A 13,708-nucleotide genomic window follows, 5' to 3' on the forward strand; every position below is an offset into this window, starting at 1 on the left:
GCAGCTTCTCTGCCCAATTGCAGATGGCTGAAAGTTGCCGGTTATGACTTAGTTTGATCTCTCAATGAGATCTTTGCTCCCCCGATCTGCCAGTTGAATCCACCTGAAGATTATTCAATTTGGACTAACTTACTTTTGGGTAGGATCAATTTGAGTTAATTATTTTCATTAGAAGTTTGAAGGAAATGTAGTGCCTGTTGTAGCCCTGTTGGAGTGTGATCTAGTATCGCTGTATCATCTGCGTATGGCAGTGTCAGAATGTGAGTGTTTCTCAGTTTGGAGGAGAAGTATCGGGTTTGCCTCAATGGTCCTTAAATCCGCAGTGAAGTGATTCAATGGCAATGGAGTAAGAACGACACCCTGCTTGAACACTCTGTTCATATATATTTGTCCTGTGACTGTGCTGCTGGAACCAAACTGGAACTGGAACTGGAACCACATGTGTGAAATAAACGAATTCAAAAAAATAGTGCTGATGGAATACAACAGGATGATAGTTTCAACACAGAGTCGCACTCTTCACTCGGTCAGATATGATGCTGTAATCCAAATAGTAGGCATGTGGTGAGGCTGTTTGGATAATGGGTTTATGAGCCATTACATTAATTGGCATGGCGTTTTTGAGCGCCTCCGACCCTTTTCTGAAACCTGTTTGTAGCAGGGGTAGGGTGTTATTATTGGATGCCCATTCCTAGAAGTTTGTCTAATACTAGACAGTCAAACATTTTGGCATCACTGTCCAAAGCAATGATTGTTATGACATTTTGAGGGTTGCTTGTGCTGTCCTTTTTTATGGATAGAGCGTAACATTGAGCACTTCCTAGGTTCTAGGATAGACTCTGCCACCACTAGTGACCTATACAAACTCAACAACGGTTGCTTCCAGTTATCAGGGTTTTGCTTAAAAAAATTGAGATGTGAACTCCATTTGGACCTGAGGAACCATTACCCCTGGAGGAAGACCGAATCTGTGAACTTTTGTCACTGAGAATTCCAGTAAGGTTGAATGCAACTGTGAAGGCTCAGATTTAGCTTCCGGGTGATAATATAACTAAGTTATGTAGCCCATTCAAGTGACTGCATCAGAATTATTAAATTTGTTGGATCTGCTGGATCAAAATTTCGAATGAGACCCCAAACGGTTTTCCATTATGTAATGTAGCCCTTTCAGTAATATCATGACATTGTTCAGTTCATAATGCTGCTCTTTCCTTTCGAAAAAATGATTATATATGCTGTTCAAAAGCTGATCATATGTTGGAAACACAGATGTGCCTGTCCATGAGCGAAGATTGACCAGCAGATTCAACTGGCGTTTCAAGGCTCTCAGAGCTGGGGTATACCATGCAAGTTTGAGGATGGTCTGTTGATGGCTCATCCTGTTTATTTTATATTTCCTTTAATTCACAGAAGTTCTCCAATGATACAAGGATATTTTCCAGTGGGGGAATAGGTTAAAATTCTGGCATTGATTCGCATATAGCCTCGAGCTATTCGACCATATACGTTTTTCCAGCGTTGATGCATCACTTCAGAATTTTAATTCCATCTGAGTTTTTTCATGTAACTACAGAGCAAATGCGAGATTTGTGAGGTAACTGGAGGAAACAAATTGAGCTACTGTGCCACTAAGTTAAGATATCTGGAGCCCTACCAGTTCCTATCTCCCATGTTTGAATTCAAGAAACTGTAGACAGTCTAAGGCTGTTTGAGTAAATGTTTTGACTAAGCACACAACAGGACTGTTACTAGCTGTGCTAAACAGTGTGTGTTTTTTTCCAGGCCCCCTTGACCCCACACAACAGCGTAAAAGGGATCCTAAATGTTCTCTACAGTCTCACTGAAAAAGACAATGGATGTCTGCTGGACTGGGAAGGAAAGTCAGTCCCTTGGTGAGGGACCAATCTGCCATCAGCATCAAGGACCTCAAGAAGAACCTATGATGGTTTTATGACAATTATTTGAAATTTCCCAAATTAAAGCTTGTTTTATTATTATGAGAGTTTACTGTGATTGTTTAACTTCTTTTGAGCTGAGCAGTGAATTATTTTGCACATGTGTATGGATGGCCATATTTGTAAGTGTGTTTAAGAGGTTTGTCCAACAAGCAAAAAGCAGTATATTACATGGCCCTAAAATTGGCCGCTTTGTACCTTCGATGGAGATTCTCAGTCATAACAGACTAACAATCTCCTTGAAAGAGGTAGAGTGGAAAAACAAAAGGAAAAAAATAAAAAAGGGTAAGCAAGATGATATGAAATATGAAAGTCCCTGCATAAATTGCATGTTCTGAACATCCTGTATCACCTTTGGCTTTTAAGAGATTTTTTTTAGTGAAGGAGTATTGGAATTTCAAAAGCCAGTACAGTCAACCAGTGACCACCTCCTATTGTTCACAGCTATCTCTCTGCCAACAGTCACTCTTAAGTACACTGCCCGCATGGGTGCACCTAACAGGGAGGAAATACATACGTTCCTAAGTCGACTGAAATGGAATAAAATCAACACACCGGGCCTGATAGCCTGGAAAAACAACTGGCCTGCACTTAACAGTGACTACGCTGAAAGGAATACACACACAACATGGACACAATTGGTCCCAGAGCAGTACTGCCTATTGTTTGGCACTAAACTTACTCATCAGTCAGAATCCAAAGAAAGGGTGTGTTGCCAAGCCAAGGTGTAAAATATTCCAATGTAGCAAGATGGCACTGAGACAAGCCAACCATAAGCGGGCAAGAGACGAAATAGGACCACAAATATAGGAGAAACATATGGATCTTTAAAAGGTAACAAAAAGACTCCCAATGGCTACACATCCACAGTCTTTCAAACCCAAGTAGACAAGCAGAACTTTGGATGTACATCAGCAGTGCATGGTTATGACCAGCGAAACAAAGTGCCAAGCCACACTTGGATCTGCCCCGTGAAAACACTCTACTGTAACTCTTCTCACAACACCTCGCTAGATCATCAATGACTATTCACGAGCACTAGCCCGCACAATGTCACTGGTAACAAAACCCTGGTAAATGAAATAACCACTGAAGAATCAAGCGAACCTCTTGATGTGTAGAACCAAGTGCTAATAATACTAAAAAACATTAGAAGCAAAGGCCTCCCTGGACAACCTTTTCAGAGGACTCCGCATTCTGGTCAACAATACTTAACCCATTATACAAGTTTTGTATGACTAACTCAACAGTTCCTGCAACCTGGAAAGGATCCCAACTGCAACCAATCCATAAAAGAAGCGACATCGGAGATCCAACCAACTACAGCCCTCCAGGATATCGAGGCAACGGCCTATGCAAGTTCGCTCCTACAAGACCTACAAAATAGGGCTCATGAGGCTGGAATACTACCAGTCTATGAATCCGGCTTTAGGAACGGAGCGCCAACACTGGATAACATCCTTGCCCTAGCCTATCTGGTAGAACAGTCCAGCCGGCAAAAAACAGCAACCCCTGTTTGCATGTGTTTGACTGTGTCACTAGAAACTTACTCTGGCAAAAACTACAAAACTGGGGGTTACCAACAAGGCTGCTGAACGCCATTATTGCCCTCTACACCAGAACCTGGCAATGTGTGAAACTCTTCCGGAAAAGAGCCACAAAGAAGATATACACTGACAGAAGGTTGAAACAAGGCTGCATATTGGCACTCTAATTTATATACTCTAGATCTTGGCAAATCCATATGAAAAGCCAACCTGTTAGCACCCAAAATTGGGCTGACCAGACTGTTCTTAATGCAATACACTGACAACATGGTCTTAATTGACCACACAAAGATGGGTCTGCAAAGAGCACTTGATGCCCTAAATATTTACAATGAAGAAAACAAATTGACAGCAAAAGCTAGTAAAACAAAAGTAGTTATCACTGGAAAACATGTTAACAAAGTTATAACCTGAAAATATCTACAACAACCAAGTATAACTACCTGGGAATATGGATAATGAGCAACGGCAAGTTGACAGCACACATTGCATCCATGGAATCCAAAGCCAAGGCGGTGACGAACGCCCTCTGCAAACTCAATTCAAAATTGTGTATTCCGACAACTGAACCTATTCGAAAGGGTATTAAAGCTAAGCTCATTCCTTCAATCTCCTACAAGCAACTAGTATTTTCCGGAGTTCTAATCAACATCATGGAGTCCACCAACTGCCCAGCATTCAAACAGATTTTCCAGATACCAGCTCATGCCAGGAATGCTCTAGTACGGCTGGAATTCGGGCTAAGTAAACATTCTTATGCGCATTGGGCTTCGGTCATCTGCTACTATCGAGGGATATGCGCTGCTCCTCCAAACACAATGAAAGCAACCCGGAAAGAAAAGTTCATGAAAGGGAAAAAACCCTTGTCAGATGCTTTATCAACTGCCCTGACTTAGCTGCACCTTGATTTGTCCAACTGGAGTTACTTTATTCATCATCCGGGTCTGCCCAAAACAATTCTAAGGAAACAATTAAGAATATTATCAAAGCATGATGACATGGGGTCTATAGAGTCCTCTAGCAGCAACATTGGGTTTCAAGCCAGTTCTTACAGGGAAAAATTTAGGCAGCCTTACCTTGACTCCGCTCTGAACAAATCGATATTAAAACAAATCCTATCGTCAGACTCGTGGTTATGCCAATGAAAGACATAAACACTCGCTGGAAATTGCGAGAGAGGGTAGCCTCCTACAGACTTTGCCATTAGTTCTAGGAGTCTTTGGCCCATCTAGTTTGTATCTGCCCTGAACAGAGACCTCCCTATTGCACTTTATTAAAACCCTTGTTTATAAAATACAGCATCTGTACTTGCGTAGATGCAATGAAGCGTCTTTTTAACTTGGAGATCCCCATGGAACTGTAAGATCCTACAGCAAGGTTTTCGTAGCTTACGGCAGGGTGGCCAGCTTGTTTAGAATTGGGGAGCCCAAACATGTGCTCATCAGACTTTTAGAAAGGTCAGCCAGTTCAGCCACGGTTTTCACATGCTTTATCATACTTTTCAGGGTGTCCAGTTTACTGTTCATGCCAGTGATGAGGGTCACTAGGGAGCTAAGGATGTCTACTTGAGCATCATAGTAGGCTGATTGATAGGAAAAAAAGCAGTGGCCATGGAATTAATTGGGCTCAACAGGGAGTGCCACACTTCCATTGTTTGTGTCATTGGAGTGGGAGAGTTATTGATAGATGATGACTGTGGACTGAGAAAACTGACTTGCCGGGGGGTGTGGGTGGGGGGGAGTTGGAACTCAGGATACACGGGTCTTGGGCTTCGGGCGGCGTTTAAGCCGATGTTTCCTTGAGGTGGCTTGATGTGTATAAGGTAAGTCTGGGTGACGATGAAGATAAAGCTCACTAATTGAGTATCGCGAAGGTAATCAAAGCCCCTTTGATCCTCTGTTAAGCTTGCAGGAGGCAGATCCGGATGGATGTACAACTCTGACCTCGAATGACCGCCGGCAGAGCCAGGCAAGGTGTTTCCGTTATGAGTCTGAACTGGGTCTTCTGGTTTCAGAGTTGGCTGGAATAGTTGAGCTACTTAAGCAGGGTTTGCTGTGTTCTAGGTCTTTCAGATCCAAGCCTGAGAGGAATGGATCTGAAATCTCCAGAAGGGCTATGGGACCTGTGGGACTAGAAGGAAACAGGGAATTACTTCTACCTGAAGCAGTTATAGTTGCAGTAAGAGCTTTCGCTGAAAGATACTTTTTGTGAAGAGTCAGCAAGACTGGGGGCGTCATCAGCAGAGCCGTCTGCTCCGGACTGTGCTCATGCGCTTTGGGTCTACAGAGGTGTCTGTTGTTGACTGAGTTAGTGTAGTGATGGCAGCTTATGGAGGTGTCTAGGGTGTTAGCCCCTTTACCAGTAGCTGATCCTCGAATTGTTGACCTTTGGAAGAAGTCCGTAATCATGATTCTGAAAGCAGGCAAGGACTCTTCCACAATTTTACCTCTGGAAACTGCCTGAGGAACCAGGGACACTGTGAGACTGGAGGCTGTTGGTTGCTCTAGAAGTGGCTCGTGACCTTTGTCGTTCTGAATTCTCCGACGCTTGATGTCAATGGATTCCATGGCATGCGCCCCTGTCCTTCTAGGTCTTAAGGTTGTCTTAGTTACCATTCTGCCCGCAGTCTGGTGTGATGAAGGGCAGATCGTGCTACTGCTGGCACTAATGACCAGCTTCTGGTTTCTTCTGGTTGTTGATAGAGGACAACCACAAGTTTGTTGCATTGCTCTTACTTTGCTGCTGCACTGGTTAAAGCCTAATTTCAGCTTGTTTTCCTCTGGATGACGTGCCTCTCGCCAAAAAACCTCATGTTATTGTAGAAAGTTCATAAAGATGTTGGGGAGGCAAAGGGGAGCAGAACAGTACGGAAGGCAGGAGGGGGCAGAGCAGAAGAGCAAGGGGGAAATAGGTGCAAACAGTAGCTGTGGTTGGGCTGGGTAAAGCTATGGCGCCTGGCGTCTCCTCCCACAGTGCTCCCATAGCACCCTAGTACCCCCACAGCTTTTACTTCCAGCGGCTCTGTAGATGTGCTATCCTCAGGCACCATAGGCACACCGTACCGGACGGTTAATGACCCCCAAGGCCAACCTTCTTCTACCTCAGTGGGCCTGCTCCTGCCCCTGCCATGGAGTCCTTGCTCAGACTTTCCCAAAATCACCCCATGGCCCGAAATTGGGATGCCTTGCAGCCGCAATGGCAGCAAGTGGGACTCACCAGGTTAGCTTACAAGCTGCACACTGTTCTAACTGGGCCGCCTCCGCGGGCCACGTGTGACATGCTCTCCACAGCAGCCGACTGTGGCTGCCGCACTCGCTCATAGGTATTTCATGAGACCCCACAGGGGAGCCAGAGTTGGGAGCTCAGCGCAATCAAACTCAACTCAGCTTGGCGTATGACGTCCGATCCGCTGGGACACGTCTGATCCGACATGAGACTGGAGAGTCAACAAGCAGAAAGAGAAGTCTCACAATTTCATCAGTGATGTCTTCACTGATGTCATTTAACATAGGATGTATGACAGGACCCCACAAGCCATTACCAAGCATGGCTTTACAACTTGGTCATTACAACGCCCGCAACACTATTACGCAATTCTTAATCACGCAATTCTTTACCACGTATATGCCTTTATCATGCATGCCTTTACAATGAAATTTGCGTTTTACAAACATATATAATTTTTACAAATATATATATTTGTATATAATACATTCTTATGTATATATTTATATATATATATATATATATATATATATATATATTAATAAATATATATATGTACACACACAAGTGCCAACACCCTCACCACCCAAAAACCCATTACCACTCTAAAGCCTAAAACAACCCTTTCTACTCAAAAACCCATAACCACCCTAAACAAGCATTGGCATAGCCAATAGGTCTCGCCTTTGAGACATATAAGTATTTAGCCATGCAGCACACTCAAGCAGGAACATTATTCACCAGTTACGTGACATTTCTACTGTTGTCTGAAAACACCTGGACACACGAGTGATTCGGCAGCTGGGGGTTTTAAACCCAGTTCTAAATACACAGCGCCATAACCTCCACCCCCAAAGTACTAAAAGAACCTCTGTGACAAAAGCAGTAACTCACTGCTTATCCTTACATGATACGTGTTCTTACAGTAAGATATTAACCCTCTGTGCTAGTGCATGGCAAGTCAAAACTGCCTGCCAGCAGACCCAAACAACTCTGACTTTCTCCCGCAGGAAGATTATAATCACTGTTATGTTTTAAACTTACTTACCAAATCTCAGAGTCACAACTCTGTGCTGCAGCTAGGAAAATAAAGCCTGCTGCCTCGGACTGCCACTGAAGTGTCTGTCCGGGAGTCGCACTGACTCCAGACAGGTGCTGTAGATGTGACTAAAGTGTTTTATGGTAAGAGAAGCTCTTGGAGTGGTGGCTCCGCTGTCTTGAGAGCTGTGCTGTGTGACTCTGCTCACCATGACTGGACACACTTACCACTACCCCACCTCCTACGCAGAACAGGGCAGCAACACGAGCGAGGTCAGGGCAGACACTGTTGTATAAATTACAGCAGCAGTAGTACATGGGGGCTTGGAGTGGCAGGAAAAAAAAAACATCCCGCTGCCACTACCTGTGCTGCCTGAGTGCAGACTGGCATCATGACAGTGGCCGTCTGTCCAGTGTCCATCGGGACTGCCCTGAGTGACGTCAGGCTGGTGTCAGGTGCCGAAGATAAACTAGTGTTCTGCACGGATGTCCATGGCAACCAGGTCGCTGTCAGTGACACTACAAGGGCAGGGCGGCTTGAGTGGAAGTAGCTCATTGTGAGCGGGCCGGTTTTTATCGAGCAGAACCTTTCTAAAAATGTTTGTAAGCAGAAGTTTAAATAAATCGTTCCCACCTTGCCCTGTTTTGAAAACGTATTGATTATACATGCATGTGCATGTTTTGCAGCAGGCACATTAAATCACTGAGGTGTACCACTATGGATAGTCGGCAGAACACTCCTAAAATTTGCTGTCAGCCCCTCTCATTGCAAACGTAATAACCTTTCCCCCTCCCTATCCCACCCTGGCATGTGTGCTGAACAGAGGTGCACGCGGCTCGGCTTTGCGCACACGCCCAAGACCCTTCATTCAAACCATGCCTTTATATGTCGGCGTTCGCAGAGCAGAGTAATGAACTAATCCTTAGGGCAAATATTATATGAATTCTGAACAAATCCTGAAATAAACAATGTAGTACAGAGGACGAGCACACAGCCGATAAGTCCTATGCAATCTCCCTGAATATGAGATGAATGTGGGGTTATCAGCAGCACTTGTACAGACGGCAGATTTAACAAGAAAAAACAAGAGTGAAATAAAGGTACCTGGATTGTTGGTGCTGGATGAGGCATGACAAAGACTCAGTATTCTACACCCCCGCTGTTTGTCAGTGACACCGGCGGGCAGCTATTCTTCCACAAATTAGGCACTGTTCAGATCCAAAAGAAGTGCATCCTGGTAGATCCTCTTGCGTACACTTGACATCTATGTGCCCTGCTCCCTTTGTATTGTCAATTAAAATGTGTTATCATGCGGGTAAATTGGAATTGCAATACATTTGACTTGGGTGAGTCCTAGAGGTGGAACTCTAACTGAAAGAATGACAGCTTTATGAAAAGCGCAAAGAAAAGAAACAAGCATTGGCCGCGCAGCAGTAAAGCCGCGCGGCAGTGAAAGTGGCAACAGGGGGCATGGGCGATTTCTTTTTGGGAGCGTGCGACCATATGGCACCATCATATGGCACCGCGCGCTGCCGAAAGGAAATCGGCAAGATGTGCACGCGTTGCATTGCAAGCAACGCGCACACTTCTTTACTGAAAAAGCTCTGCCGATGGCATTAGGTCTCCTCCTATGCAGCGCATGCACGCTGTGTAGGATGAGACCTAAAAATCCATTACCACGCAAGAACCCGTACCCAACCTATTCCCTAAAAATCCCCATACCCACCCTAAACTCTAAAAATTCCCTTGCCACCCAAAAAAACCTATTCACCCTAAAGCTTAAAAAATGTCCTTGCCACCCAAGACCCATACCCACCCTAAACCCTAAAAAATCCCTTGCCACCCAAAAAACCATACCCACCCTAAACCCTAAAGATTTGCTTGCCACCCAAAAACCCATATTCACCTTAAAATGTCCTTGCCATTCAAAAACCCATTTTTACCTTAAACTCTAAAAATTCCCTTACCACCCAAAGACCCATACCCACCCTGCACCCTAAAAATCCACCTAAAAACCCATATTCACTCTAAAAATTCCTTTGCCACCTAAACACCATATTCACCGTAAACCCTAAAAATTCCCTTACTGCACAAAAACACATCATTTGTCCAACCAACACCCTCCTCTTCTTTCTATATCATTAACACAACACTCCCACTCCACAGCACCGCACTTTTTAACTCTTGCAGCAAACAAGTCTTAGATAAACACTCTTCGATCTACTTCATCCCCTTCTACACACAGCATCATACACTCCACTCACAAACACATCACCACCCCCTTTACCTTACAACTTCCACTCACAAACAATATTATACAAACAAATCCATCTCACAAAACAAATACATCAGTACCTCTTTTCACTACTCCTTAAATACAAAACTTATCACGCACTCCACACGTCAAAATCTCTCAAGCACAACATACAATCATACACCCACCTTTCAATCTACACAAATGAACAAACTGCAATTGCAACCTTTCTCTCTTCCACCACATTGAACACGAATATAGCTCCTTACAACGCATGCGATTTGATCGCATGCCATTACAACGACCGCGTTGAAAGTACTCAATACCATTACATCGCAAGTTATTACAACTACTAACTTATACACCTTCTGCGCTAAACGCATGCAAACAATGTAAGCAACGTGCCATACATCACAACTTTGCTGCTACTCTCCCTCTACTGCACAACAAGGTTACACTACAAAAACAACACAGCACAGCAACTCACTCTCAAACACCGTCTCCACCACCTACGCACACAGACCCATCAAAATGCCTTTTTAGCCTGCCAGGCGAGAACTACACTACAGAACACTACAGAATTGCTATCCTAATACCAGCACTAAAAATACACCTGATACAAACCAACACAATACTGATCACTCTTCTGCAAAACAAAGTCTCACTGTCTCCAAAGCACATTCTCTAAACTGTCTACTAATAAATGCTTGATTGCTCTCTTAACATCAAATCTACGACCTTCTCACTGCCGCAGAACCAGACATACTACTCATAACTGAATCATGGTTGGGAGATGATATGGCTCGAGTCCTGCATGAAGCCAATCCTCTAGGCTATCAAACCATCACCCAACAACGTATAGGAAAAAGGAGGTAGCCTTGCTGTTGTTTTCAGGCAAACATTACATATCACTAAGATTGATGACACCTCCATAAAAAATACTGAGGCTCTTCTCACCAGATGCAATCCTACACTGTCTTCCTCCTGTAACTTCCTGCTCCTTTACAGACCTCCAGCTAGCAAGGCAACATTCCTTGACACACTTCTAGACACAGTTTCAAACCGGATAACAATACACTCTGACCTATGGGTTCTGGGTGACATCAATATTTGGTTTGACAAACCCAATATGGCTCATCCGAAAACCATAATCACTGGCCTAGACGCACTGAACCTGCATCAGATTGTCCACAAACCCACACACATGGCTGGACACATCCTAGATATCATTTTTGCTAATACCCAACTAGTTACCTTTCAAACTATAACTCCAGTCACGTGGTCAGACCACCATTTGTTTGCTTTCCAACATTAAACAACACTAAGTGAGTCACCTAAAACCACCTTATGTGCATCCACCTATCGACCGTGGAACAAACTCAATTTGGAACACTTAGAAACACAACTAACATCCAGTACAGATCTGGGAACAATACATTCTGTTCACAAACTATACAAGTGGCTACAGGAAGCTTTTGATCTCCTCATACCACTCAAAACCACACAATAGAACAAAAGAAAACCAGCACCTTGGAGAAATACTGAGATAAAAGACTTAAAACAACAAAATGGAAAGCTGCATCATGCCTCCCTCAAAACAAATGCCAAACAAGACAAACTTCGCCTACGGTACATTAACAGATTATACAAGTCAGCTATCAAAAAAGCAAATAAAAGGTACAATTCAGACACAATTCTAAATGCTAAATGTGCAAATAAAGAATTCTATAAAATCTCAATGAATTTCATAAACCAAATTGCCTAGAAGGAACTCATCCCATTACTCAAGATTTCACAGACAAACTCGCAAATCATTACACGGAAAAAGCAGACACGTTGGTCTCATACTTCAAACAGAACACCAGTACTAACCGTTTTACAAAACAACAATCCAAGAATACTTTAACTCAGCCTCTCCATTGCTTCCAACGCATTTCACCCAATGAATTTATGGATCTGCTCAGAGCAAGCAGGCCTGCCGGCAGCCCTTCTAACCCATATCCACCGCAAACTTTCAAGACAATTCTTCTAACAAAATCTGCTCCCACCTCAGTAAGAAGAATCATCACTGATTTCTTAACTACTGGAATATTTCCAGAAGAACTCAAAAAGTCATACATACACCCTGTACTGAAGAAAAGAAACTTGGAGCCGCTGAACCCTGACACCTACAGACCCATTACAAATGGACCTTTCCTGGGCAAGTTAATAGACAAAGCAATGTTCGCCCACATGTCACAATTCAATGAAGAGCATGCCATATTTTCAGAGTTCCGAGCAGGTTTCAGTCGGGGAAGACGCACAGAATCTGCCCTCCTTGCCATCTGGGATGATCTGAAAAAAACTGTTGACCGCAACAGGGTTGCTGCGTTACTCCTCTTGGACCACTCGGCTGCCTTTGACATGGTTGGGCGTTACACTCTGATACAAAGACTCTACGAAGCCGGGTTAGAGGGGACTGCCCTAGACTGGATTGCGTCCTACCTTCGGAACAGACCTAATGTCATGGGGAGCGTGGCTAATGAGCCGATGGCAACGGACGCGGGAGCCCGGAGCTCCGCGCCGGCCCAGCTCATTATCCTGTTTTTATCGCTGCTGCCACGGATCCAGGGGCATGCACTTGTCCCCACAAGACCAGGAGAGCCTGGACCTGTTTTTAGACCGGCCTTAGTGCCTGGGGAGCCAAGCTGTCCGTGTGGAACGGGCGTGGAGGTGCCAGCCAGGGATCCTCAAGATGGCGCTGATCACTTCCTCGGAAAGATTGCTGCGATGGCTGCGGCGTGGGCCTGGCTGATCTCAGCGTCTGCTGGCCTGGCCTCGGGAGTGCCGGGAGGAGCTACGCTGATTTACCCTGTCTGCGAGGGATAGCTGTGAGGAGCGCTGCCCGCTGTGATATCTCCCAGCGTGGCGATTCGGGTCCTGCTGCAGGCCGGCTGGTGCCTCCCAGTGTACCTGGAAGCTGAACTGGGCCGGCTGCCTGCACTGGCACCAGAGCCTTGCTGCTTTGCAGGCCAGCCGAGGGGGCCTCGCCTGGGCTTACAGGCCACAATGCAATTGTTGCCTGCTGGACCGGCCTTCATCGAGACTGCTGCCATTTCCTGGCTGTTGTGGCCGGAGGCGATCTGCAGGTGGGACGCTGCTGGAGCCTCTGGCTTCCTCTCTGGGAGTTGCGGAGCGGGCTTACGCTGGAAGGCACAACTGGTGGCGTGATGCGCCTGTGTGCCCTGGTTGAAGTGAGTACTGCTGCGCCTGCTGGGAGTGAAAGGCCTACACCTGGGACGGCTGCCCCCGGGGCCCTGCGCCCTGTCCTGTTCCTGGAGGCCCCACCTGCCGGGATCCCCACACTGCGAACACACGGTCTGAAGTGGGGAGTGACTGGGCTCTATTTTCCACTGTGGAGCCACTGGGCCGTTTGGGGGAGAACTGCGTTGGATGCAGGGACGCCCGGGCCCCAGTCTTCCCGGTGCTGGTTCCTTACAATACTCGTCAAGAGGGAACTGTAGCACGCACCCCCGCAGCGCATTGTAATTCTGCTCTTGGTTTTGTGAGTGGCGGCGAGGCACAGGGTCGGGACCCACATTGCCACATAGACAATAATCAGGGGTGAAGTTTGAGCGTTGTTCTCATCCTGGTGTGGAATGCCACCACTCCCATTTGTTTCAAAGACTACGTTGTTGGATGTTGATGT

The 13,708-nt window shown here is 45.4% G+C and overlaps 1 protein-coding gene across 1 annotated transcript in view; it reads left to right on the forward strand.

The window, feature by feature from the left end:
• Window positions 1-1,997, forward strand: part of LOC147676816 (uncharacterized) — a 162,754-nt gene extending 160,757 nt beyond the window's left edge. The window contains exon 6 of the mRNA XM_086945232.1: window positions 1,783-1,997. Coding sequence (XP_086801358.1) covers window positions 1,783-1,896 — 114 coding nt within the window. The 3' untranslated portion in view covers window positions 1,897-1,997. The remainder of the gene's footprint in view (window positions 1-1,782) is intronic.
• Window positions 1,998-13,708: the final 11,711 nt, after the last annotated feature.

This window comes from Lissotriton vulgaris, chromosome 12 (genome assembly GCF_964263255.1).
Source record: "Lissotriton vulgaris chromosome 12, aLisVul1.2, whole genome shotgun sequence".
NCBI lineage: Eukaryota > Metazoa > Chordata > Amphibia > Caudata > Salamandridae > Lissotriton > Lissotriton vulgaris.